General features: G+C 43.7%; 1 protein-coding gene across 2 annotated transcripts in view; it reads left to right on the plus strand.

The window, feature by feature from the left end:
* Positions 1 to 27,702, plus strand: part of SENP5 (SUMO specific peptidase 5) — a 54,023-nt gene that overhangs the window by 17,761 nt on the left and 8,560 nt on the right. For both annotated transcript variants that reach the window (XM_073626318.1, XM_073626317.1), the window contains 7 exons: positions 7,414 to 7,519; positions 7,856 to 8,003; positions 8,328 to 8,375; positions 13,144 to 13,221; positions 13,361 to 13,498; positions 21,983 to 22,066; positions 27,184 to 27,234. In XM_073626318.1, coding sequence (XP_073482419.1) covers positions 7,414 to 7,519; positions 7,856 to 8,003; positions 8,328 to 8,375; positions 13,144 to 13,221; positions 13,361 to 13,498; positions 21,983 to 22,066; positions 27,184 to 27,234 — 653 coding nt within the window. The remainder of the gene's footprint in view (positions 1 to 7,413; positions 7,520 to 7,855; positions 8,004 to 8,327; positions 8,376 to 13,143; positions 13,222 to 13,360; positions 13,499 to 21,982; positions 22,067 to 27,183; positions 27,235 to 27,702) is intronic.

A 27,702-nucleotide genomic window follows, 5' to 3' on the forward strand; every position in this document is an offset into this window, starting at 1 on the left:
AGGCCGGTGGCACCCCAGATCAGGTCACACAGACAATGTACAGGTACGTTGTTTCATGCAGTCAGGCCGCCCTGCCGCAGTATATGTGCGGTGGGTGGTCCGGAACTGGTTAAAGCTGAATACTAGTAATTCAGACCCTTTGTAATATATGCTGGCTTGCTAAGAGTTAAGTCCAAGAAAGTGCATGTCACCTCATGGGCTTATCTTTTATTTACTACTGACCGTTTTATGGGGCTCCAGGTAGTAAAGCTATTGCAAACTCCTGGAGCTCCAATGTTCTGGTCTCAGATCCTGTAGCTGCAGGGTCGCTTGCAGCTGCTGTGTTCCCTCCTGCCCAATCACAGAGTGCTTTGTGTTATGTGATCCCAAATTGCATCATTGGAGGAGTTCTGAGCACAGCTAGAGAACTGACCATGTTGTGCACTCATGCCTGGTGTAGTCCATTTTTTTAGTAGGAAAGCAGAGGGACTGGCAGGACCAAGAATTTCGCACAAAGGAAGCAATACAAAGAGAAAAGGATACTTTTTTTTTTTTTTTTTTTTTTTTTTTTTTTAATATATAAGTACATGGCACAGCAGGCACATATTAGGAATAAGAAATGCTGGGTTTACATATTCTTTAACCCCCTAGTATACCTGCACATATTACAAAGTGGCTGAATTCCTGGAGTTCAGATTTAATGTCTATGGGTAGGGAAATATTGGCTATTTTTTTTTTAACCCCTTCCCGCCGACCGTATGCAGATATGCGTACTCGGCTTTCCAGGGTTATACCGGGATGATGCCCGCAGCTGCAGGCATCATCCCGGTACCGTTGTTTACAGCGGGCGATCGGCTACCCGTGTATAACAACCGATGCGGCTAAAAGCCGCTCGGTTGTTATACCGGAGGAGCGGGAGGGGACATCCCCCCCCCCTCCCGCCGCTGTTACCGGGCCTCCCGTGCGATCGGGAGGCCCGGTGTCCAATCGGGTACCTTCGGCGGCTGGGGGCGGGCTGGAACGAAGCTGTGAGCGGCTTCGTTCCAGCCTTCTTGTTGTAAACGCGGAAGCGACGTCATGACGTCACTTCTCGTTTACTCGGCTGCCAATGGCGCCGAATTTAAAAAAGTACACAGTATTCAGAATCGCCGTTTTCGGCGATCTGAATACTTTGAAGTGTAAAGGAGGGATGGGGGTCTTTTAGACCCCCCATCCCTCCATAAAGAGTACCTGTCACCACCTATTACTGTCACAAGGGATGTTTACATTTCTTTTGACAGCAATAAAAGTAAAAAAAAAAAAAATTTTTTTTTAAAACAATTTATAAAGTAAAAAAATAAAATAAATTAAAAAAAAAAATTTTTTTTTAAAGTGCCCCTGTCCCCCGCGAGCTTGCGCAGCGAAGAAAACGCGCCCGCATATGTAAACGGTGTTCAAACCACACATGTGAGGTATCGCCGCGATCGTTAGAGTGAGAGCAATAATTCTAGCCCTAGACCTCCTCTGTAACTCAAACCTGGTAACCGTAAAAAAATTTTAAAGCGTCGCCTATGGAAATTCATAGGTACCGTAGTTTGTCGCCATTCCACGAGTGCGTGCAATTATAAAGGGTGACATGTTTGGTATCTATTTATTCGGCGTAACATCATCTTTCACATTATACAAAAAAATTGGGGTAACTTTACTGTTTGGATTTTTTAAAATTCATGAAAGTGTCCATTTTCCAAAAATTTGCGTTTAAAACACCGCTGCACAAATACCGTGTGATAAAAAATATTGCAACAATCGCCATTTTATTCTCTAGATTCTCTGCTAAAAAAATATATATAATGTTTGGGAACTCTAAGTAATTTTCTAGCAAAAAATATGGATTTTAACTTGTAAACACCAAATTTCAAAAATAGGCCTAGTTATGAAAGGGTTAATAAAAAACTTTAACCACTTGCCGACCAGCCGCTGCAATTTTACTCTGGCAGAATGGCACGGCTGGGTGAAACGTTGCCCTAAGTCGCTTCGCCTTTTGGCCACTAGGGGCGCACCCGCAGCGTGGACCCTGAGCCGATGCGAGTGCCCGGCGGCCGCGATGACTGCCGGGCACCCGTGATCGCTCGTGACAGAGCGAGAACCGGAACCTGTGTGTGTAAACACACAGATCCTGGTTCTCTCAGGGGAGAGGAGACTGATCGTGTGTTAATACAATGTATGAACACCGATCTCTCTCTCCCCTTCTAAGTCCCATCCCCCTTACAGTTAGAACACACCTAGGGAACACAGTTAACCCCTTGATCGCCCCTAGTGTTAACCCCTTCACTGCCAGTGATATTTATACAGTAATCGGTGCATTTTTATAACACTAATAGCTCTATAATTGTCACTGGTCCCAAAAATGTGTCTCAAGTGTCCCATGTGTCCGCCGCAATATCGCAATCCCGATTAAAAATCGTAGATCATCGCCATTACTGGTAAAAAAAAAAAAAAAAAAAAAACAATAATAAAAATGCCATAAATCTATCCCCTATTTTGTAGATGCTATAACATTTGCGCAAACCAATCAATATTATTGCTTTTTTACGAAAAATATGTAGAAGAATATATATTAGCCTAAACTGATGAAGAAATATAAAAAAAAAAAAAAAAACTTTGGGGGATATTTCTTATAGCAAAAAGTTTTTTTTTTTTATTATTATTAAATTGCCGCTTTTTTTTGTTTTATAGCGCAAAAAATAAAAACTGCAGAGGAGATCAAATGCCACCAAAAGAAAGCTCTATTTGTGGAAAATAAAGGGCGCAAACTTTGTTTGGGTACAGCGTTGCATGACCGTGCAATTGTCAGTTAAAGCGACGCAGTGCCAAATTGTAAAGTGCTCTGGTCAGGAAGGGGGTAAAATCTTTCGGGGCTGAAGCGGTTAAACTTCAAAATTATGTACATAGTAACATTACTACATTTGAAGAAAGCCAGTTACAAAGATTTGTACAATTTAATTTTACATATTTTTCCATATTTTTGAAATCATATTATATATTGGCAAACCAAGGTTTCCATTCCATATGTTTCCAGATAAGCTCTGCCTTTTTTTTTTTTTTTTCTCCCATTTGTTTTTGATCCAGAAAAAATGAATGTTCACATTTAGAAATTATGATTTTGCATGCCTTGCTAACAGATATGACTTTTTAAAAACTAAAAGGTCATGGACATCCCATAAAACTTCTTTAACCACTTCATTACCGGCGTATAGTAAAATGACGTCCACAGATGGGATCTCCCATCCTGGGTGGACGTCATATGATGGCCTGGGCTTCCCGGCCGTCTAGGGGGCGCGCTCCCGCCGCGTTGCTTGGGACCCGGTGCATGTCCATTGCGGCCGTGATGTCCGCCGGGCACCTGCGATTGCCGGTTAACCGGGCAGGACCGTGGATCTGTGTGTGTAAACACACAGATCCATGTCCTGTCAGTTGAGAGGAGACCGATCTGTGTTCCCAGTACAGAGGAACACTGATCAGTCTCCTCCCCTTGTGCGTCCCCTCCCCCTACAGTTAGAATCACTCCCTTAGGAAACATAATTAACCCCTCATGTCCCCTAGTGGTTCACCCCTTCCCTGCCTGTCACATTTACACAGTAATCAATAAATGTGAATGGTGTCAAAAGTGTCCGATGTGTCCGCCAAAATCGCGATCGCCGCCATTACTAGTAAAAAAAAATGAATAAATATTTTTTTTTTTAAAAATGCCATAAATCTATCCCGTATTTTGTAGACAGATATTTATTATAGCAAAAAGTAAAAAATATTGTGTTTTTTTTTTTAAATTGTCGCTCTTCTTTTGTTTATAGCGCAAAAAATAAAAACCGCAGAGGTGATCAAATACCACCAAAAGAAAGCTCTATTTGTGGGGAAAAAAGGACGTCAATTTTGTTTGGGTACAACGTCGCACGACCGCGCAATTGTCGTTTAAAGTGCAACAGCGCTGAAAACTAAAAATTGGTCTGGGAAGGAAGGGGGTGAAAATGCCCTGTATTGAACCGGTTAAGAAGATCCATGCCATTCTTGCTTTGTACTTATTCTTAATTTTCAGTGCTGTGGTAAACAAAAAATAATCTAAACATGTCACCCCAGCTACTTCTGCCCGAAATGGCTTAGTTATCCCTGACTTGGGATGCAAAATCGCAACTCCAGAATAAATGTTTTATAGTTTCTCTCCCCCCCACATTCAGATCTAGGGCATTGCTCTGTTGCAGTAAGGTGTCTGGATTTTAGGAAATTTCTGGTTGGCAAGCATTCAAGCAAGCCCATCCATACAATGTCCCACTGTCTTTTGTGACCCCCTTTACCTGTGCCTTCTTCCAAACTAATCCTCGTTTGTTTAGAGTTTAATCCTGATATTGAGTAAGGATGAGCTCCGGCGTGTTCGCAAGCTGCACATGCCGAGCCCGCCAGGAAGTGGGCAATGCGCTGCGCTAATCACAGGCAGTGAGACATTTCCTGATCTCTGCAGCCGAACATCGGGGAATGTCTCACTGCTTGTGATTAGCGCTGTACAGTGCCGAGTTCCTGGTGGGCTCGGCACGTGCAGCTTGCGAACATGCCTGAGCTCATCCTTAATATTGAGGACACCAGTTCTTCTCTTCTTAGCCAGCTCTTTAGAAATTGTTTGTTCCCCATCTTATCTCCTAGTTCATCCAAATGATTTGACTCTCTAAATTTCCTGAGGATTGAGTAAAATGGAGGTACCACTAGTGCATATGGTTTGCTTATAACTTTTTGAACCAGTCCCCATTTAATGAACTACCAACCTGCTAGATAGATATCTTATCATAATTTCTGTCGGATCTCCCACTTTCAACATTCTGAGAATAAGGCACCAGTAGTGCTTGTGTATAAAATTTCTTGTATTCGGGAAATCAGAACATTGGCCAGTCCTTTTTAAATCACTTGTTCCAGTGCAGGGACACATTCCCACCTTCCTCTAATCCTCACGTGATGCTCACTATGTCGCTTGTGAACAGATTGGAGTGAAGGTTTGGCAGGTATATTTCGCACCACTTTGTGACAGACTGCTTTAACTGTCCGAACAGAAGATCTCTAATCTGCCACAGCCCTAAAGTAATTCTAAAGTCATGATGTTTTTCTACCCTAATGCATTAAAGTGGTTGTAAAGCCTTACAGATCACTTTCACCTACAGGTAAGCCTAGATTAAGGCTTACCTGTAGGTGCTTAAAATATTTCCTAAACCTACACAGTTTAGGAGATAGTTACAATTGCCTTCTACGGCGATGTCTTCCGCGCATGCATAGTAGCCCATTATGCTTTACCTTTGCAGGGAAACAAAGAGGAAGTAAAACCCATCAGGGTTTACTTCCTCTTTAAGGTAAATAACACTATTTCCCTGCCCTCCATCTTTCAACACTTACCTGAGCCTGTCAGCGATCCAGCACTGTTCCCCATCTGAAGTCTTCTCTTCCTATTCTCACAGAGACTTGGGCAGCAGCAGAAGCAATTGGCTCCTGCTGCTACCAGTCATATCCTGTGAGTGGGCTGAGCCAAACTGCACAGTGTGTCTATAAGAAGCACACAAAAAGCGGCTCTACTTTGAGCCCTCAGATGTGCCACAACAGGAAGCAGCTTTCTATGGTGGCACACCGAAAAGAGGAGCCCTGAGAGCTGGTGGGGAACCACAGAAGAGGGTGATCAGGCTGCTCTGTGCAAAATTGTCAAACACACAGTAGGTACGACAAGTATAAACCTGTTCAGGGAAAAAAAATTGAGCATTTACATAGAGCTGCACGATTCTGGCTAAAATGAGAATCACGATTTTTTTGCTTAGAGGATAGATCACGATTCTCTCACGATTCTCGCGGCGTAACATCATCTTTCACGTTAAAACAAAAAAAATTGCGCTAACTTTACTGTTTCTTTTTTTTTTTATTTATTGAAGTGTATTTTTTCCCAAAAAATTGCATTTGAAAGACCACTGGGCAAATACAGTGCGACATAAAATATTGCAGCAATTGCCATTTTATTCCATATTATAATTTATATATATTTTATCTCTAATGTTTGGGGGTTCCAAGTAATTTTTTTTAGCAAAAAATATTGATTTTAACTTAAGAAAGAAGTGTCAGAAAAAGATTTAGATTTTAAGTGGTTAAACTTCCTGCATTTACAGGTTGTTTAAAGCTTGGCAGATTGCCCAGGTTATTTGTTTACACAGAGAAGTTTATCCCTTTGAGCTAAGAAGGAAGTTAGATACAATGTTTCAAGTTCTAAACTTGGCAGAATGCCTGGATGTTTTCTTTTGACAGCTGAGTGAGCAGATAATCTCTCCACTTGTTTATATGAAAGAATCGTCAAACTCAGCAGGAGAGATCGTCAGGGGAGGTGAATCGAGATCACGATTTTTTAACGATTAATTGTGCAGCTCTACATTTACAATCACTTAACTCTGTTTTGGCTTCCAAATTTCCTGCCAATATTTTCACTAATCGCTGTTCTAGTTGATTTAAACATGGTTGAAATTTCTGCTTGGCATACATTTTTTAGGTATAATACGTTGTGCTATTAGTATAATGGAAATTAACATTTTCTTCGGCTTTAACAAACTGTTCTCAGTGTTGTGGCCCTGTGTGTATTGAAATTGGTTAAGCTGCCTTGATGGAAGCAACAAATGGGAACCCTCTGCTTTCTGCATGTTCATTAAGCTATGCTGCTGTAGTGCTCAGTTTTGTTATACCCTGAGATTCGAGTTGCTGTGAGTTTTTGGTCACAGCTAAAAGGAAGCACTGAACACAATCCTTTCATTTTAGTGCATGGAGGATCTCGCGAGTGGCTAAATCTGGGCATACACTAGCAGAGTCTCAAAAATGAATATGAAAATTTGTACAGAAATTCTCGGTACATTTTGATAGTCGTTCAAAAGTAGTTAAAGACTTAGATTTTGGAATGAATTGAATTTCCCGAACAAAAACCACATTCACTGTTAGAATTTCATACATTTGAGAAATTTTTTCCATCCTGCTCCTTTGAATTTTCTCTTCACAGCAGTAGAAAATGAACATCAATTTGACCCCACTATTGATTAGAAAAACAAGCTTTTTCTTACAGTGAAAAAGTCAAAAGTCTGCTCGTGTTAGTCTCATGAGCAGATATTGTCAGATTGTGGTAGTTATGCTGAATGTTATTACCCTTACTGTGATATGGCATGGCCGATCAACTATCTATATGTAATTGTCTTCTCGTGTGCATCTGTCAATAAAAAGATAACTAAAAAAAAAGAAAAAGTCAAAAGTCTGCTAGTGTATACCAAGCTTAAGAGTTACTGTTTTTTTATTTCTCATTTATTCTGTAAAATACAAGGAGAATCTTTATCCCCGTGTTCATGAATCTGTATTGATGTACATATGTAGGTAATTCAATATTTATTTTTCTTTATATCCCAGGTCTTCTAAATGAGACTATGAAGAAATATGGTAGTTTAATCCCATTGTCGGAGAAAGATGTTCTGACTCGATTAAAGGAAGTCTTCAATGAGGACCTTTCCTACAGGTTTGATATATTGAAATTGGAGCTTTGGTGGTAGGTTTCATATATTGTTTTCCGTGAAAAGGGAATTTGTGTCAGATTCCAGTGCTTTTGGTTCAATTCCACCTAATACTATGCAGCAGCAGTCCCCAACCTTTATGGCACCAAGGACCAGTTTCATAGAAAACAATTTTTCCATGGGGGGGAGGGGAATGGTTTTGGGATGATTCAAACACAAGTGAACTAAAATAAGTGTTGAATTCTGACTTTCTTAGTTTTTTTGGGGGTTATTTGGTTACAGTTAACTCCAAATTTGGGAAAAAAAACAAATTCATTTGACTTTATATTTATATTTCCAAGGGCTTCCTTCATCAACAAAGAAATATCAAAATACAGAGCCAAGCATTCCAAGACTACTGCGTGCAGTTTCCGTGTCTTATACAATAAACACGTGCTTGATATGGATGACCTCACTACCCTCGATGGACAAAATTGGATCAATGATCAGGCATGATGTGTTTGAATTTATTATCAGGTTTGGTCACTTTGTAAAGTTGTAGTGAAGTGGCCTATTTTTGACCCTCGTTTGCCTGTAGGAAGTATAGATGTTGCTCTTTATATGGCATATAAATATCCTATTTTTTATCTAAGCCTGTTTGAAAATATTCATTGATGGTCCACCAGAAAAAAATGAGCAATTGTAAAATTGCAGAGGATGTACCTGGTTTCATCTACCCTTTGTTGATTGGTAGGAGAATTAGCAATTAGGTCTCTTTTGTGTTGACCAGCTGAATTGGCTTTTGTTTAAATTATCTTTTTTTTTTCTTTATAGGTTATTAATATGTATGGTGAGCTAATCATGGATGCTGTTCCAGACAAGGTATGTCTTACCATTAACCCCTTTCCAAAAAGTAAGTTAAAGATACAGCACTATAGTTCTTGTTTTTCATTGCATATGGACAGAGTTGTGTACTTAAAGGTTGTGTGACACTAAAGGTTTGTGTGTGTGTGTGTGTTTGTTTTTTATAACAAACATGTCATACTTACCTCCACTGTGCAGTTCGTTTTGCACAGAGTGGCCCCAATCCACCTATTCTGGGGTCCCACAGCGGCTCTTGCGGCTCCTCCCCGCTTTAGATAACCCCCTCTGGGAAGCTCTCTCCCGAGGGGGTTACCTTGCGGGCGCTCTCCTGAGTCATACACACGGCGTCCATAGAGGCCGAGTGTATGACTCTGCCCCCCTGGCCTCCGCGTCATTGAATTTCATTGACAGCAGCGGGAGCCAATGGCTGCGCTGCTATCAATCTATCCAATCAACGGAATCACGGAAATTCGGGGCTCTGGTAAGTAAAACTGGGCAGCCGGACACTGCAAGGTGTTTTTTCACCGTAATGCATAGGATGCATTAAGGTGAAGAAATGCGTATGTTTACAGACACTTTAACCAGTTACCAACCGGCCCATAGCCGAATGACGGCTGCAGGGCGGTTGGATAACTCTGGGTGGACGTACTATGACGTCCTCCCAGAATTCCCCTCTCGCGCGCGCCCCCTGGGGCGCGCACCCGAACACATCCGTGACCGCCGGGTCCAGGAGACCCGGCGCATCACGGATCCCGGTAAATGGCCGCTGATCGCGGCCGTTTACCATGTGATCGAGCCGTCAAATGACGGCGCGATCACATGTAAACAGACCGGCGTCATCTGATGACGCCGGTTCCTCTCCTCCCCTCCTGTGTACCGATCGGTACACAGTGAGCGGGGAGGGGGATGGATGGATGTCTGCAGCGCTGTGGGCTGTATGTGTAGTGCCCACAGCGCTGCACAGAGACATCCATCCATCCATGCTCAGCCATCCCTCACTACTAATGCTGTGCAATACCCCCACAATACTCTGCAATACCCCCACAATACTCTGCAATGCTGTGCAATACTCTGCAATACCCCCACAATACTTTGCAATACCCCCACAATACTTTGCAATACCCCCACAATACTTTGCAATACCCCCACAATACTTTGCAATACCCCCACAATACTCTGCAATACCCCCACAATACTCTGAAATGCTGTGCAATACTCTGCAATACCCCCACAATACTCTGCAATGCTGTGCAATACTCTGCAATGCCCCCACAATACTCTGCAATGCCCCCGCCATACTCTGCAATGCCCCCGCCATACTCTGCCATGCCCCCGCCATACTCTGCCATGCCCCCGCCATACTCTGCCATGCCCCCGCCATACTCTGCCATGCCCCCGCCATACTCTGCCATGCCCCCGCCATACTCTGCCATGCCCCCGCCATACTCTGCCATGCCCCCGCCATACTCTGCCATGCCCCCGCCATACTCTGCCATGCCCCCGCCATACTCTGCCATGCCCCCGCCATACTCTGCCATGCCCCCGCCATGCCCCCGCCATGCCCCCGCCATACTCCGCCATACCCCGCCATACTCCGCCATACCCCGCCATACCCTGCCATGCTGAGCCATGCTCAGCTGTACTCGCCCTCTGTATGTGGCCAGGCTGTGGAAGTCTCACACATGGGGTATCACCGTACTCAGGAGGAGCAGGAGAATCTATTTTGGGGTGTCATTTTTGGCATGTACATGTTATGTGGTAGAAATATTGTATAAATGGCCAACTTTGTGTTAAAAAAAAAAAAAAGCGTTTTAACCACTTCCCGCCCGCCGGCCGTCATACAACGTCCTTGACTTTGTGCGGAGATATCTGAATGATGGTTGCAGCTACAGGCATCATTCAGATATCAGCTTTTTCAGCCGGTGATTCCCTACACCATGAGAATGATCATAGCAGCTGTTCCACTGCTTGATCGTTCTTACGGGAGGCGAGAGGGGACGTCCCCCCTTCCCGCCGCCTTGCGGTGCTTCTACCGACTCACCGCTACGATCGAAGCCAGGATCTTTTTTTTTTTTTTTTTTTTTTTTTTTTTTTAATTTCAGGCTTCCCAGCCTAGAGGTGAGATGTGGGGTCTTATTGACCCCATATCTCACTGTAAAGAGGACCTGTCATGCCATATTCCTATTACAAGGATGTTTATATTCCTTGTAATAGGAATAAAAGTGGTCAAAATTTTTTTTTTTTTTTGGAAAAAAGCATCAAACTAAAATAAATAAAGTAAAATGAACAATAAAAAAAAAAAAAATTTTTTAAAGCGCCCCTGTCCCTGTGTGCTCGCATGCAGAAGCAAACGCATACGTAAGTCCCGCCCACATATGAAAACGGTGTTCAAACCACACATGTGAGGTATCGCTGCGATCGGTAGAACGAGAGCAATAATTTTGGCTCTAGACCTCCTCTGTAACTCAAAACATGTAACCAGTAAAAAATTTTAAAGCGTCGCCTATGGGGATTTTTGAGTAGCAAAGTTTGGCGCCATTCCACAAGCGCGTGCAATTTTGAAGGGTGACATGTTGGGTATCTATTTACTCGGCGTAACTTCATCTTTCACATTATGCAAAAACATTGGGCTAACTTTACTGTTTTGGTTTTTGTAAAGCACAAAACAGTTTTTTTTCCAAAAAAAACGCGTTAAAAAAATTGCTGCGCAAATACCGTGCGAGATAAAAAGTTGCAACGACCGCCATTGTATTCTCTAGGGTCTTTGCTAAAAAAACATATATAATGTTTTGGGGTTCTAAGTAATTTTCTAGCTAATAAATGATGATTTTTACATGTAGGAGAGAAATGTCAGAATTGGCCTGGGTGCTCCAGAACGCCTGAAGGTGCTCCCCTGCATGTTGGGCCTCTGTATGTGGCCAGGCTGTGTAAAAGTCTCACACATGTGGTATCACCATACTCGGGAGTAATAGCAGAATGTGTTTTGTGGTGTAATTTGTGGTATGCATATGCGGTGTGTGAGAAATACCCTGCTAATATGACAATTTTGTGGAAAAAAAAAAAAGTAAAAAAAAAACCTTGATTTTGCAAAGAATTGTGGGAAAAAATAACAACTTCAAAAAACTCACCATGCATCTTTCTAAATACCTTGGAATGTCTTCTTTAAAAAAAGGGGTCATTTGGGGGGTATTTGTACTTTTCTGGCATGTTAGGGTCTCAAGAAATGAGATAGGCCGTCAGTACTTCAGGTGTGATCAATTTTCAGATATTCGCACCATAGCTTTTGGACTCTATAACTTTCAAAAAGACCAAATAATATACACCGATTTGGGTTAATTTTACCAAAGATATGTAGCGGTATAAATTTTGGCCAAAATATATGAAGAAAAATTACTAATTTGCAAAATATTATAACAGAAATGAAGAAAAATGTATTTTTTACAGATTTTTCGGTCTTTTTTCTTTTACGGCGCAAAAAATAAAGAACCCAGCAGTGATTAAATACCACCAAAAGAAAGCTCTATTTGTGTGAAAAAAAGGACAAAAATTTCATAAAGATACAGTGTTGCATGACTGAGTAATTGTCATTCAAAATGTGAGAGCACCAAAAGCTGAAAATTGGACTGGTTAGGAAGGGGGTTTAAGTGCCCAGTTGTCAAGTGGTTAAAGTAAAGGGTGTTTTGTTTTTTTTTTTTTTTCCTCCAGACCTTTGCAATGCATGTCTTTCACACCTTAAAGCTAAACTCCAGGAATTAGGAAAAATCTACCCTTGCAGTACACGGATTGTGCTTAATTGCACAACTAGGGGTGCAGAATAAGGTGTAGTAGAATCTTATATTTCTTGCTACAGCAGGGTGCCTCCAGATATGCAATTTATTTTTTTTATTTCCCCCTCCTTAAAGCCTCCCCTCTAAGGCATTCCTGCCTCCACCATATATAATAAAGTTTTATTATCCCAGAATTGTACCTGATGGTTTCAAAAGGCTGCCCACAGCGTGAAGTGCTGGAGCCCAAGGCTAGATGAGTAATATTTCTAGGACTGAAGAGACTAACGAACATTTAACCCTAGCAGCGCGTTGGCCCACTGAAAGGGTCAATTTTTGCCTAATTCCTGGAGTTGGGCTTATGCATTCAGACATACTGTAGTTTTAATTGCTTTACAAATAATTTAATCTTCGGAGGTGTATGCCATATGCCACCTTCTGGATCACTGACTGTTATTTACAATTTACACTTTCTTTGAACGCTAATATATAGTTTTTGCTAAAGTCTGACAGCAGACTTGAGGTTCTCCCACACACAAGCCATCCTGTCCATTCCTCCTCTCCCTGTCCATTCAGAATGCTTTTGTTTTTTTGTCTTTAATGAGTTTCCAAAATGCAAGGTGTTCTGTTATTGGACAAAGGGAGAGGAGGGATGGCTAAATGACAGTGCAGCCACATGTCCTTAAGTCTGAGTGCCCAAAATATAGAAAAAAATCTATAAAATCCGCACCCAATGAAAGTTTATATTGTAAATAACAGTAGCGATTCAGTTTGTAACCCAGCTGATAAAAATAAAAGCCCTAGAATTCTTCAAATTGGAGCTCCCAGGTTGCAAAATTCTTAGTGAAGCTGAGGGGACATCGTGACTACAAGACAATTGGCGCTTTTGAAGAATTAGGGATTGCACTTTTCTTCTTCTTTTTTTTTTTTTTTTTCTTTTGACATGTTCTCTTTAACAAAATGTTAACATTTGGTAGCAATGTTTAATGCTTGATAATGGCTGTTTGTATTCTTTCAAACAGGTTCATTTCTTAAACAGTTTCTTTCACCGGCAACTTATGACCAAAGGTTATAATGGTGTAAAAAGATGGACTAAAAAGGCAAGCGTTTTAATCTCTTCCATTACATTTTTACATTACATGTAAAGACTTTGTTATCACAGCAAAAATGATATGGTCCTTGACCTTTCTTTGGTATGAGCTTTTGAAAATTATCAAATCTTTTTCTATTTCCCAACAGGTGGATGTGTTTAAAAAGATCTTGTTGTTAATTCCAATTCACCTAGAGGTTCACTGGTCTCTCATTACTGTGAATATACCCAAAAAGCTAATTTCCTTCTATGATTCCCAAGGCATACATTTTAAATTCTGTGTAGAGGTAAAGTGCATTTTATAAATCGAGGTTCATAATTTTATGTTTCTATCCTTTACCCTTAGACCCCTTTCACACATGCGGACTGTTTAGGTCCGCCTGTGAGTTTTTTAGGTGGACCTTGAACAGATGCTCCATGCAGGTCTATGGAGCAATGGATGTCAGAGGTGACATGTACTCTGACATCCGATTCGCTGAATCCAGACGGAATATTTTCCATCCGTTGATCGGATGAAAACGAACAAGCAGTCTGTTTTCATCCGATCCCCCATAGAGGAGAGCGGAGCTCTGACAGGTCCATCCCTGCACAGTGAGCAGAGACGGACCTGTCATCCGTCGGCTCAGAGGGGATCAATGGAGCGATCCCTGCTGAGCAAGCGGAGTCCGTCAAAACGGAAGTGTGTGTGTGAGAGGGGCCTTCACGTTTGATTTAATAATCATGAGTGTCTTTTGTGTCTATGAAAAATACAGTAAGGGGGCATCATTTCCTTATATACAATAATGGCTCTTGGTGTATAGTATGTTTTTTTTTTTTTCAGTTAAATTGAAGGGATTCCTTTATCGCTGGCAACAAATAGAAATGAATGATATTAAAATTTTTGTAAAGTTTGGGAAATGATTCTTTACAAACCTTTATTTTTATTGGGCATTTTTTTACGCCAAATGGGAGATTTCCATCCTTTTCTAGCCCTGTGATGCCAGAACAAACAATTGTGGCGATCGGTCATGAACAGGAACAGCAATAAAAAAAACTTTAAAGGTTCTTTTCTTTCCGCACTCTATATGAAAAACCTGTCACTGTTTTCATTCAGGGCAAAGTAATATGTCCCATCTTCTTTACAACTTCTATATTTCTCTAAGCGTCTTCCAGGAAAGCCATTAGACCTAGGGCTCCTCCTACCAGGACAGTAAACACGTTAACCCCCACCAGATAAAAGGACGGTCCTCCAGGCCCCATGTCAATATTCGTGTTTCCTCCGGACGGGGGTAACATGTTTCCTGGAACTGGTTCCCCTAAGTCTCATGAGCGTGGCGATGGGGTGGTATTCCTACCACCTTCTTAGGTCCCAGAGCGGCACATCCACCGAGGGAGTAGGTTTGTGGCTGCTGTGCCTGCTTCTCCGTACATGAGGAATGCCAGCATTCGGTGTTCGTCTAAGCTCCTGCCCTCAAGCCGCATGGCGGCAGTCGGCTTGTTTTCCATGCTAAACATCCTGGCTGGAGTGTGCAGTGGAAGAGAGGAAGTGGCGCGTGGAGGGGCGGAACTTGCGTTCCAAGCTGGCCCACAGAAAGTACCCGGCAGAGTCACTTTCGGGGCGTGTGGCGTCATCCGCGGGCGCCGGAGGTGGTAGTTCCAGTCTCTAAACGGTGCGAACAGGGAGGCTGGTGGTTTTTAAAAACAGTGAAACCCAGCAGAAGCTGCGGACCACTACAGGGGTGGGATGGACTCCTCTGCGATACCTGCACAGGCAGCAGAAGCAGGCCCTAGCACCAGCACCTCACAGGTAAGCCTGAAGTGTATTTTACTTGCACATCCTGTGAGTGTTCTCCCCCTTGTAACCAGTAGGGACTAGGTGAAGGGGGTATATTTTCCTTTTCTCCTGCACGGGGTTGTTATGGAGTGTATGTGGTGTAAAATTTATTGGAGTATTTTGTTCTTTTGCAGGCCAAGACTCAGGACAAGGCCCAAGCGCAGCCACCAAAAAGGAAATGTGCGGTTTGCGGTAACAAATTGAGCTCCTCATGGAGCAAAGCAGTTTGCCGCACCTGTATAGACAGCCTAGTTAAGGATGACCCAGTTGTCTCCTGTCAGAAAATGCTGACTTCTGTTAGAGATGAGCTTATGTCTACGTTTAGCTCATTTAAAATGCTAATTGACAAGATGCAAGTCCCCTCAGAGGGTCCATCACCAGTTAGGACTTCAGCCAGTCCTAGTGCTCCACAGCAGAGTGCGGAGGGTGAAGACCCTGAGGCTGAAGCCGGATCTGCACTTTCTTCTCCGGAAGAATCAGGGATAGAGAATCTGCAAGGGACTTGAGGTACAAGTTATCATTGGAAGATGTAGATGACTTATTAAAGGATATCTATATGACACTTGATATAGAAGAGGAGAAGATACAATTGTCTGAACATGACCTTCTATACAAAGGTTTGCATAACAAAAAGGCTAGAGTTTTTTTCCTTTGCATAGTTCCCTTCTTGATTCTATCAAGCTGGAGTGGGAAAATCCAGAGAGAAAATCTTTCTTTTCCGGTAACCTAAATAGGTAGTTTCCATTTGAAGAGGACACAGCGCAGCCATGGAACAAAAATCCTAAGTTAGACACACCTCTTTCAAAAGTTTCAAAAAACTCGGACCTAGCGTTTGACGACATGGGCACGCATAGGGATCCATGGATAAAAGAGGAGATATTCTTTATCACAGAGCCTGGGACTCAGCCGTTGGGAATCTTAAACCAGCTCTGGCCTCCACTTGTGTAGCCATAAATTTAGAAGTATGGTTGACACAAAGACAAACACATTTGTTGGGAGGTACCTCTAGAGAGCATATTCTGAAATCTTTCCCTCTCCTCTTTCGTGCAGTGGGGTTGTTGACTGATTCTTCCGCAGTCGGTAAGAATGACAGCTAGGACCTTGGCCTTCGTGAATTCGGACAGAAGAAGCCTATGGCTTAAAACCTGGTCAGGCGACGCTGCCTCGAAGTTGCGCCTATGTGGTCTTCCCTTAACAGGCGATCATCTTTTTGGCCCAGGTCTGCAAGAGGCGCTGGAACACACGGGCCATAGAAAAAAGGCCTTTCCAGAAAATAAGAAAAAGCAGACAGCCAGAAAAAAAATTTGTGGCCAGTGTAGGCAACAAGGTCCTAGAGAAAGGGACAGTGGGCCCAAAAAACATTGGACAGGGCACAAGGGCAGAGGAAGAGTGGGCGTCTTGTTTAACCCTCCTCAACAACCCGCCAAGCCACAGTGACTCGTGTCTCCCAGTGGGAGGAAGATTGAGGACCTTTCTCCCACAGTGGGCAGCAGTCACCTCAGATCCATTTATCCTGGACCTAGTGACCAATGGGTACAGGCTGGAATTTTCTTGCCAGCCACCAGAGTGATTACTGGTCACCTTCCCAACCCAAGATATGGGAAAAAGCGAGGGCCCTGGGTCTCCAGGGCAAGGGATTTTATGCCCATATATTTGTCATCAGAAAGCCGTCAGGAAAATATCGGCTTATCTTGAACCTCCGGTCTCTAAACCGTTCGCTCAGGTACAAGCACTTTCGTATGGAGACGGTATTCTCAATCAAAAACCTGCTTTATCCAAACTGCTGCATGGCCACTTTGGATTTGAGGGATGCCTATCTGCACATCCCTGTTCATCCAGCCTTCCAAAGATTCTTGAGACTAGCGGTCAAGATGGGAACAGAGATTCGGCACTTTCAATTTCAAGCCCTCACCTTCGGTCTGTCCGCAGCCCTACGCATTTTTTCAAAGGTGTTGGGGGAAGCATTGGCTCCGCTAAGGTTAAAAGCGATAACTATTATCCCTTACCTGGATGACCTCCTAGTGGTGGTGGAGTCATACCAAAAGTTATTAGCGGATCTCCAGACTGTACAGGACTTCAGTCTCTAGGTCTAGGCTGGTTAATAAACAAAGAAGTCTTCCTTTAATTCCGGCCCATAAAGTGTAATATCTGGGGTACGACTTTTGCTCAGTAGACCAAAGTTTTTCTCTTGCAGGAGAAGGTCTCAAGAATGCTGCAAACAATGTCAGCCTTACAGACCAATCAGTCGGTCTCGCTGAAAGAGGTTTCAAGAGCAGTGGGTCTGATGACCTCTTGCTTTCCCGCAGTGACATGGGCAAGATTTCATCAACGCCCATTACAGCTGTTTCTACAAAGGAACTGGCATGGAGACACAAGTTCCCTGGAATCAAGGGTCTTGTTACCCTCCAGGATAAAAAGAAGCTTGTGGTGGTGGAGGATGGACCTGCACCTAACGTGCTCTACCATGGTCCATTCTTATATGCCAGAGGATCACAACGGATGGGGAGCCCACCTCAGCAACACAGTGGGACAGGGAGAATGGTCCTCAGGGGAAGCAAGAGCTTCATCGAATCAGAGAGAGCTTCTAGCGGTTCAGAGAGCCTTGCAGGCATTTCAGACTGAATTCAGGGGTCGCAATCTCCAGATTCTATCCGACAATATCGCTACGGTTGCGTACCTCAACAAATGGAGGTACGAGGAGTCGGATACTTCAATCTATCGCCCAGGAGATTTTATCATGGGCAGAAGGGAATCTAGCCTCAATTATAGCAGTGCACCTGAAGGGGGCACAAAACTGTCTGGCAAATTATCTCAGCCGCTACCGGGTATGTCGAGACAATTGGTCCCTTCATCCCGAAATCATTGTGGGTCTCACCGAAAGATTGGGTTGTCCTGAAGCAAACCTGTTCGCAGATCAGAACAATCATAAAACAGAGAAGTTCTTTTCTTTGAACCAAGCAGATCGATCATAGGGGATCGATGCTCTGGCGAATTTGTGGCCATTCGGCCTCTGTTGCGCCTTCCTGCCGATCCAGGCTAATTCCGGAAGTTTCTTCTAGAAAAAACGGATCTTATCCTAACAGCCCCTTTCTGGCCCAAGAAAGCCATGGTTTTCCCTGTTACAGACTCTGGTCTCAGAGCCTCCGCTGAGTCTTCCGAAGAGAGAAGACTTATTATCGCAGGGTCCAGTGTCGCACCACCAGGTGGATTTCCTTAAGCTTGATGGCCTGGTATCTGAAGAAAAGATACTAAGCGCCCAGGGGTTCTCTGACAAAGTAGTCAAGACCCTGGTGATTTGCAGAAAACCAGTCACTAGAGCCATATATTCCAAGGTTTGGAAGAAATTTAACTCATGGTTATCTGAAAATCAAAGATTAACTCATGATGTTACTTCAAGTTTGGAATTTTTTCAAGAGGGTGTCGACAAAGGTCTTTCAGTTAGTACTTTAAAGGTACAGGCAACAGCTATCAGTATTTTTTTCTCTCTTGGAAAATCCCACTATAGCTAGATTCTTCAAATCAATTTCTAGGTCCAGGCCAGTAGTGGTTAGAAGTTGTCCAACCTGGTACCTGTCTCTGGTTCTTCAAACTCTGGTAGAATTCCTTTTTGAGCCCCTAGAGCAGGGATATGCAATTAGCGGACCTCCAGCTGTTGCAAAACTACAACTCCCATCATGCCTCTGCCTCTGGGTGTCATGCTTGTGGCTGTCAGAGTATTGCTATGCCTCATGGGGCTTGTAGTTCTGCAACAGCTGGAGGTCCGCTAATTGCATATCCCTGCCCTAGAGGATATTTCAGTTAAGTTACTTACCTTAAAAAAAAAATTTCTTGTGGCAATTACCTCAGCACATAGGGTAAGTGAGTTACAGGCCCTATCACTATCCTCATAATTTTTGAAGATCGTGTTGTTTTGAAAACTGATCCAGGATTTCTGCCTAATGTGGCTAGTATATTCCACAGATCCCAGGACATTTTACTGCCAACCTTTTTATAGTTCGCCAAAAGGGCGACCAAGAAAGAAGATTTTGTTTTTTAGAGGTGAGAATTCTTCTTGTCTACCTTGAGGTCACCAAGACCTTTAGAAAAACAGACGCCTTGTTTGTTCTCTTTTCAGGAGCACGCAAGGGAAAGAGCGCATCTAAAGCCACCTTGGCTAGATGGATAAAGCAAGCCATTTCTGAAACGTACAAAATTAGTGAAGTTCCTCCACCTTTTGTCAATATGCACTCAACAAGAGCCTTGTCTGCTTCTTGGGCTGCTGCCTGGTCTAGTTTTTCGACCTTCTTTAAACATTATTGCCTGGATCTCCTATCTGCTCAAGAGCAGGCGTTTGGTCGTAAGGTCCTTCAGGCAGTAGTCCCTCCCTAGACTGGCAAGTTCAGGCTCATCGTCTGATGGTTGTCCTGGAAGACGCTTAGAGAAAAGCTGAGTTAGACTTACCAGTAACTCCTTTTCTGAGAGTCTTCCAGGACAGCTGGATTGCCACCCGGTTTTGTCTTGCAGTTATGTGTATTATGCATATGTTTTACAGGGACGTCCTATGGTTCTCGAATGTTGACACGGGGCCTGGAGCACCGCCCTTTCATCTGGTGGGGGTTAACGTGTTTCCTGTCCTGGTAGGAGGAGCCCTAGGTATCATGGCTGTCCTGGAAGACTCTCAGAAAAGGAGTTACCGGTAAGTCAAACTCAGTTTTTCTATTCCCTTTGCTTCCAAACAGCTTTGTTTGCCAGGCAAAAATACTTCCTTCCACTATGTTTTACATGATGCCTGATCAGCAAATCACCAGACCTAAGCACCCTCGCATGGTAGTATGGGTTCCTAAGATTTAAAGCGGAGTTCCATCCATTTTGACATGTTCCTCAAATCACAATGCCCACTCGCAGTACAGTCCTTAATGAATATCCTATTTTATTCAAAATACCTTTTTATTTTATTTATATTTTTTTTATATTTCTGGTCCCAGCTGCCTAGGCGATTTTGTCATTAAGCGATTCCCTTGGACTCCTGGGAATATCGGCATCCTCTATCCCAGGAGTCTTCAAGAAGCCTTCTTGACTGCACACTTGCCTTCTGGTTCTCTGTTGATTGACAAGTTACCATAGCAGTGAGGCAGGAACTTCCGCCAACACTGCTATAGCAACCTGTAATTGGCAAACTGCACCATGCAATGTCATTACTGCGCAGGCGTAAGATCGGGAGATGCAAGCTGGGTAGCCAGCTTCACTTAATCTCAGAAATACACAGGAGCGGACTTCAGATGCCCACATCCTCGATGACCCCTGCCTGCCAAGAATAAATAATGAAAAATTTATAAGTTAAAAACTATGAGGACAGCTATCACAATATCCAAATTGGATAGTACGAGTACTAAGATTCAGAGTGCTTTAGGTTAAAAAATGGTTTAGGAGAATGGAGCTCCGCTTTAACAAGAAGTGGGGAAGGTAATAGCAGTATAGGAAGTTGGGTATAGAGAGAACTGTCACTTTGACCTAACTGGGCAAAGTGACTGCTCCACTTTAAAAACTGTCTTGGTGTTGTCTGTTTCCATCGGGGGGTTTTAACCACTTACCGACTGGCTCGTGTGTGTATATATACGTCATCAGTTTGAAGAGGGATATCTCGGTAATGGCAGCAGCTGCTGCCACAACCGAGGTATCCACCTTTTAGAGCCGGCGGTTCTGTTTATGATAATGGTGGTCTCTGTGGTGGATTCACCGTGAGATCACCGTTATTGGCCGTGGGAAAGGTGCCACCCGCCGCTCTCCCGCACCCTCCGCCGCTTACTGGAGCCGTCGGTAGCGGTGGAGGCGATTGGTACCTTTCACGTCTGAGGTATGGAGATGAGTGAGGGGAAGATGGCCCCCACCTGTCTCCATACCATAGGAGGGAGGAAGTGACGTCAAAACGTCACTTCCACCCATACGTCTTAAAGCCACATTTTTCCAATGTTATTTTTTTAAATGACAATTTTTTTTTTTTTTTTTTTTTTTTTTTTTTTTTGCATTGCAGTCCAAATATGAGATCTGAGGACTTTTTGACCCCAGATCTCATATTTAAGAGGACCTGTCATGCTTTTTTCTATTACAAGGGATGTTTACATTCCTTGGAATAGGAATAAAAGTGACTCAATTTTTTATTTTTTTTTTTTTTTAAACAGTGAAAAAATAAAATCAAGTAAAATAAGATAAAAAATTTTTTTTTTTTACGCGCCCCCGTCCCGACGAGCTCGCGTGCAGAAGCGAACGCATACGTGAGTAGCGCCCGTATATGAAAACGGTGGTCAAACCACACATGAGGTATCACCGCAATCGGTAGAGCGAGAGCAATAATTCTAGCCCTAGACCTCCTCTGTAACGCAAAACATGCAACCTGTAGAATTTTTTTAAACGTCGCCTATGGAGATTTTTGAGGGTAAAAGTCTGATGCCATTCCACGAGCGGGCGCAATTTTGAAGCGTGACATATTGGGTATCAATTTACTCGGCGTAACATTATCTTTCACAAAATAAAAAAAATTGGACTAACTTTACTGTTGTCTTATTTTTTTTTATTTAAAAAAGTGATTTTTTTTCCAAAAAAAGTGCGCTTGTAAGACCGCTGCGCAAATGCGGTGTGAAAAAAAGTATTGCAATGACCGCCATTTTATTCTTTCGGGTGTTAGAAAAAAAACAATATATAATATTTGGGGGTTCTAACTAATTTTCTTGCAAAAAAACCTGTTTTAAACATGTAAACACCTAAATTCCAAAACGAGGCTAGTGGTTAATGGAGAAAACCTACCTTTTACCCCCAATATACTTTGTAAGTTTAGGATTTCTATAGCTGTAAATGGATCCATAGAATTTGTATTGCAATAATGTCTTGCTTGTTTTGTGCATTTAAGTTGTCTTCTATTCTGCTCTTACTGAAGGCTTCTCTAATTTTTTTTTTTCCCCCCCTGAATGTGCATCACTTGCAGAATATTCGCAAATACCTAATTACAGAAGCCAAGGAGAAAAGTTACCCAGAGTTTCTTGATGGATGGCAGACTGCTGTTACCAAGGTATGTTGCAATTACAGTGTAGTTTTTGTTTTGCTACTGTTGGTGCATGGGGACACTGTCCCTCTTTACAAGACTGACTACAAGCTACTAGTGGCTTTGAACACTTTGTCAAATTCCTTTTACAGCTTGTGCTTTGGTGGTACTTCTCAGTACAGCTGAACTCAGGGTTGGGAAGCTATTCCTTTTGTGCACTGTTCATTGAGGCAAGCAGGAATTTAGAAAAAGTAGGGTTTTGCTGCTGTCACTGGCAAACTATAAAGTTGAATTTTTAATTTTTTTTTTTTCCTTGGTGACCTCAATCTATAGTCTTGCTACACCCCTGATGCTTTGTTTCTCAATTACTTCAGTAAAAACTCTCTGCTACTTGAGCTGGCCTCTACATAACAGCTATCTGGATTGGTAGCTCCTCAGCACTAGCTTTGGAGACTACCTGGTCCCTGATTTCCCGGTGTGCTGGGCTAAACTGGAATGTGCAACCAACAACTATTGCAGCCCAACACATTCAAAATCGGACTGAGGCCCATCCTAGATTCACCCTGTAAGGGATGGTAATGAGCCCCCCCAGTCGTCTTCCATGTCAGCCCTTGAGAGATGGAGTTCCTCCCTTCAAACAGGAAACACGTTGCCTATTAGTGTTTTAAGGCGGTCCCTGGTCAGTCTTGGTATTTCCTCCATCCGGAGGATACCGGTTGCCTGAGGGACCCCTGGAGGCGCCATCTCTCAAGGGCTGGCTGCGGCATGGGTCTCAGGCTACAGCAGGGAGATGGAAGTGTAAGCCTCTGAGCTGTGGGGGAGAGGTATCCTTACCGCATTTTAGGTGGAGGAGTTCGGGTTCAAGACCGCAGGCAACACCCCCCCCCCCCCCCCCTCTGAGCCCAGGCGTGGAGAGATGCATCATCCCCTTTGGGAACTCTGGCGGGGGGGGGGGGGTGTACCCACAGCCGAAGGCTAGCTTGACCCGGAAGACGTGGCGTGTCATGTCCAGGGCGGGATGACGTCATCGGCGGGTGCCGGGGAGCTGCGCAGGGAGGATGGATGGCCGGCTGGTGCCATTACACGTGGACATGTAAGGATACAGCGCGGATGCCGCAGAGATTCCAGGATGCAGGAGAATGATGACATCCCATCTGCCCAGATTCTGGGAGGCGAAGGCACCAGCAGGACATGGGTAGGTGCTCCGGGGGTGTCCTTTGTGTCCAGTATAGTGGGGGCAGCAGCTAGGTGGCAGTGGTCACTAGCTAGCTGGGGCTCAGCGGGGGGTTAGTGGTGTGCAACTGTATTCATGGTGTGGTGGAGTGTGCCTATTTCTCACCGCCGTGGGGTCCCCTGTGTTTTTTTATTTTTTTTTTTTACTTCTAGCAGGTCAAACCGTCGAAAGACCCAAAGCCCACTCCCAGGAAGTGGTGTGCAAAATGTGCTACCAAGATGCCCTTGGAATAGACAGAGCCGCTATATCAAATGTGCATAGACAGACTAGTTAAACAGTCAGATGCAATCTACACAAACATTTTTGGATCCTTGAGGGATGACATGGCCTCTACCTTTTTAAGGATCTCAAAGAAAAAGAAAAAAAATTTCAGAGGTAAAACCTCCTACAGCTCCCTCCTGGAAGTTCCTCTCCCATAGCCTCACCAAGATCAGCCGCCTCAGGGTCACAGGAGACCGTGAGGGAACGAGCAGATAGCGGCGCGGTTAGCGAAATAGCCACCGACAGCTCAGATTTGGAGCAGGAAGATGGGGAGAAGAAAAAAGGGGCCCAAAGTATAAAATGTCCCTAAAAGATGTAGGGGACTTGGGGCTATATACGAAACATTGGAAATTGAGGAAGAAAAAGAACTTCCATCAAAACCTGATTTAATGTACCAGGGTCTAAGGAAGAAAAAGTCCAAGGTATTCCCTGTCCTTCAGGTCATGTCGGACGTCGTGAGGAATGAATGGGCAGACTCGAAAAAGAAGCCCTTTTTTCGCAACTAGCCACAAGAAGCAGTTCCCTTTTGATCACGATCCAGGCGATATGGAATAAGAATCCCAAATTAGATGCTCCATTAGCTAAAGTCTCCAAGAAGTCCTAGTTGGCCTTTGAAGACATGGGTCATCTGAAGTATTGTATGGACAAGAGGGGTGATATTGTCCTGACGAGCCTGGGAAATGAGTGTCGGAAGCCTGCGCTTCCCACCACTTGCGTGGCAAGAAACCTCGACTTTTGGCTCTTCCAACTTCAATACCATATCAAGAATGGTACACCTAGGGAAGACATTTTTGAAAACCCTACAGGTTCTCTCCAAGGCGGTTGGTTACATAGCGGATGCATCCGCAGAATCCGTCAAACTGGCAGCGAGATTAGGGGGTCTAGCCGTGGCAGCCAGGCGGGCTATTTGGATGAAGACTTGGTCAAGGGGCCCTGCATCCAAGATGAGATTATGTAACCTCCCATTTTCCAGAGATCTTTTATTTGGAACAGGCTTGACCAAAAGTTGCAAACCTACACAAAAGAGTTTTTTTTGTGGACAAAGAGAACGTCCGCAAGAGAAAAAGATTATCCCAAGAAGCACTGAACAGGATCACAAGGGGAAGTCAAACCCCAAAACAGTGACTACAGAACACCAGTAGGGGAAAGGCTGGCTACCTATGAAGACGACAGCCATCAAATTTATCCTAGACCTCATCTTAAGGGGTTACTTCCTGGAATTTAACGGTCTTCCTCCAGAGAGATTTCTATTGACGAAATTTCCCAGGGATCCTGAAAAGGCAAGGGCTCTCCCATTACTGGGGGAGATGGTAGACCAGAAGGTCCTTACTCCAGTTACAGAGGAAAAAAATGAAAGGGTTTCTCCTTGCACATTTTTTGTAATCCAAAAAAACCTTCCGGGAAGTTTAGACTACTATTAAATCTAAAACCCCTGAATCAAGCGATACAATACAAGAAATTCCGCATGGAATCGGTATTCTCAGTCAAGAACATTCTTCAACCGGGAACCTTCATGGCGACCATGGCTCTCAGGGGATGCCTATCTCCACATTCCCATACGAGAAAATTCCCAGAGATACCTGAGGTTGGTGGTGAAGATGGAGGGAAAGGAGCATCGTTTCCAAAGCAGGGCTCTTCCTTTCGGGCTATCCTCGCCACCGAGGATATTTACCAAAGTCCTAGCAGAAGCCCTGGCCCCTCTGAGGTTGAAGAAAATGACAGTAGTGCCGTACCTAGACGACCTGCTCTTCACGGCACAATCGGTAGTACAGCTGGTAAAAGACCTGGCAGAAGCCCAACTATGGCTGAATTCCTTAGGATGGATTTTAAACATTGAAAAATCCAACCTGTGTCCTACCCAAAACATATGGTTTCTGGGACATATGCTTAACTCCACAGAGCAGAAAATGTTCCTACCGGCAGAGAAAGTTCAGGGCCTTACCAGGAGAGAGTTCTATAGAGAACAACCTCCCAATATCTATCAGAGAGCTGATGTCGGTTCTGGGTCTAATGACCTCAATGATACTGGCTGTGGGCTAAGTATCATCTAAGGCCTCTACAAACCTTTCTCCTAAAAGAACAACAAGAGGATCTAGACAGAACAATCTTGCTTCCAAACTCTGTGAAGAGGTTTCTCTGGTGGTGGAGGGACCACATAAATCTGAACCGGGGTCTGGCTTGGTCTTTCCCAACCTCACGGAAGTTGACCACGGACACGAGCAGTTGGGGATGGAGGAGCCCACCTAGCAGGTCAGCCTGCTCAGTGGAAGTGGTCCCCGGAAGCCCAGGCGTCTTAAAACTGGAGGGAGCTTATGGCAATGGCCAAAGCCATAGAACACTTCCAAGACCAGATAAGAAGTCATCACACCTTAATCCAGTCAGACAACTCCACAGCAGTAGCCCATGTGAACAAACGGGGGCACGAGGAGCCACTCCTTAATCCACATCTCTAACCGGATCTGTTGATGAGCAGAAGGAAATCTACTGTCTCTGGGAGCGGTCCACCTACAGGGGGAAAACACCTCGCAGGGATGACCAAATGTTTCAGGAACCCCTAATAGGCCTAAAGCAAGAAAGCTTCAAATGGGCGGCCTGGTTACTGAAGAAGACATCCTGAGATCAAAAGGACTCAGAAAAAGTGGTGGCGACACTTCTGAGCACCAGGAAGCCTAACACCAGGGGCATCTACAGAAAGGCCTGGAAAAAAATTTAACAGCTGGTGCGCTGAAAATAATAGACAAAAGATGGATACACCAGCTATCTTACAATTCCTACAGCAGAGTGCTGATAAAGGTCTAGTGCTCAGCTCATGAACACTTCTCTGATGCCTGCTTGTCACTGTTTCCTTTTTAGTTGCTGTTTATGCTGATACATTGGACAGTTTGATGTTGTTTAGGCTAAGTGCCTCCTACCTTGCCCTCGAATGCTCACAGATTTATGCAACTGTTGTGGGGGCGACACCTGTGTAACATCCAAAGTGTCAATATTTTGTACTTTTGAATGTTTGTTTTTTTTTTTTTTTTTTTTTTTTTATTTATAATGTTTGTGCTATCGTCTGAAAACAAATTTCTATAAATAAAGATTATATAAAAAGTGAAATAATAAAAAGGAAAATGAGCTTCAGGCGCTGAGGTTTTCATTGTGGCTCTTTCCAGACCTTTGTCTACAGTGGTAGCCATGGAGCAATTTCTGAGTCAAGTGCCATGACACAGACCCAGGCACGACTCTGTCTTTGTAGACTCGGTAAGTAAGGCAACTCAGGCTAAAGCATCAGGGGAGCTTCTATCTACGATGAAATTGTTTTTGGGTCACCCCAGTCTATTGCAGCTAACTCCAGTTTACAGTGGTTTGTTTTAAACCTTATAGATGGTGTGTACCACCCTCCCGGTACATCTAAGCATTCAGAGCCCCTGGTAAGCCTTTTGCATGAAGGTGACTGTGGCTGAATATCGAAGTTTTTTGGGGGTTTTTTTTTTTGGTTTTTTTGTTTTTTTTTATTTTGTCAAAAAATGTTAAATCCATTTTTATGTAAAATGGTTATTTAAGAAAATGTACCTTATATTCATTTTTACCTGCTATAAAAAAAGGTTTGATTCCTGCAGCTACTCATGACATATGTTTGTTGGGTTTTACTTTCTTTTTTAAATAGTGCATTCCACAACAAAAGAATGACAGTGACTGTGGAGTTTTTGTCCTTCAGGTGAGTAATGATGAACTCCAGGCAAACGGATAAACAGATGAAATACATATGATGTTCTACCCGCCATACGATTTTGTTTTTCAAGTTTTGAGATTTACTCAGCTGTCAGAGCCCTTTCACACTGAGCCGCCCTGGGCGTCAGTGGTAAAGCAGCGCTATTTTTAGCACCACTTTACCGTTGTTTTAGCCGCGCTTTTCGTCTGCTTGCGGGGCGGTTTTAACACCCCAGTAGTGCCCGAAAAGGGGTTAAATCCGCCCGCAAAACAGCGCTGCCCCATTGATTTCAATGGGGAGGAGCGGAGAGTTCACCGCTCCAAAGAAGCTGCTGGCAGGACTTTTTATGACGCCCTGTCAGCGCACCGCTCCAGTGTGAAAGCCCTCGGGCTTTCACACTGGAGTGAATGGAGCAGCTGTTTTAGGGCGATTTGCAGACGCTATATTTAACTCATAGCACCTGCAAAACGCCCC

Source organism: Aquarana catesbeiana, linkage group LG04, assembly GCF_042186555.1.
Source record: "Aquarana catesbeiana isolate 2022-GZ linkage group LG04, ASM4218655v1, whole genome shotgun sequence".
Lineage (NCBI taxonomy): Eukaryota > Metazoa > Chordata > Amphibia > Anura > Ranidae > Aquarana > Aquarana catesbeiana.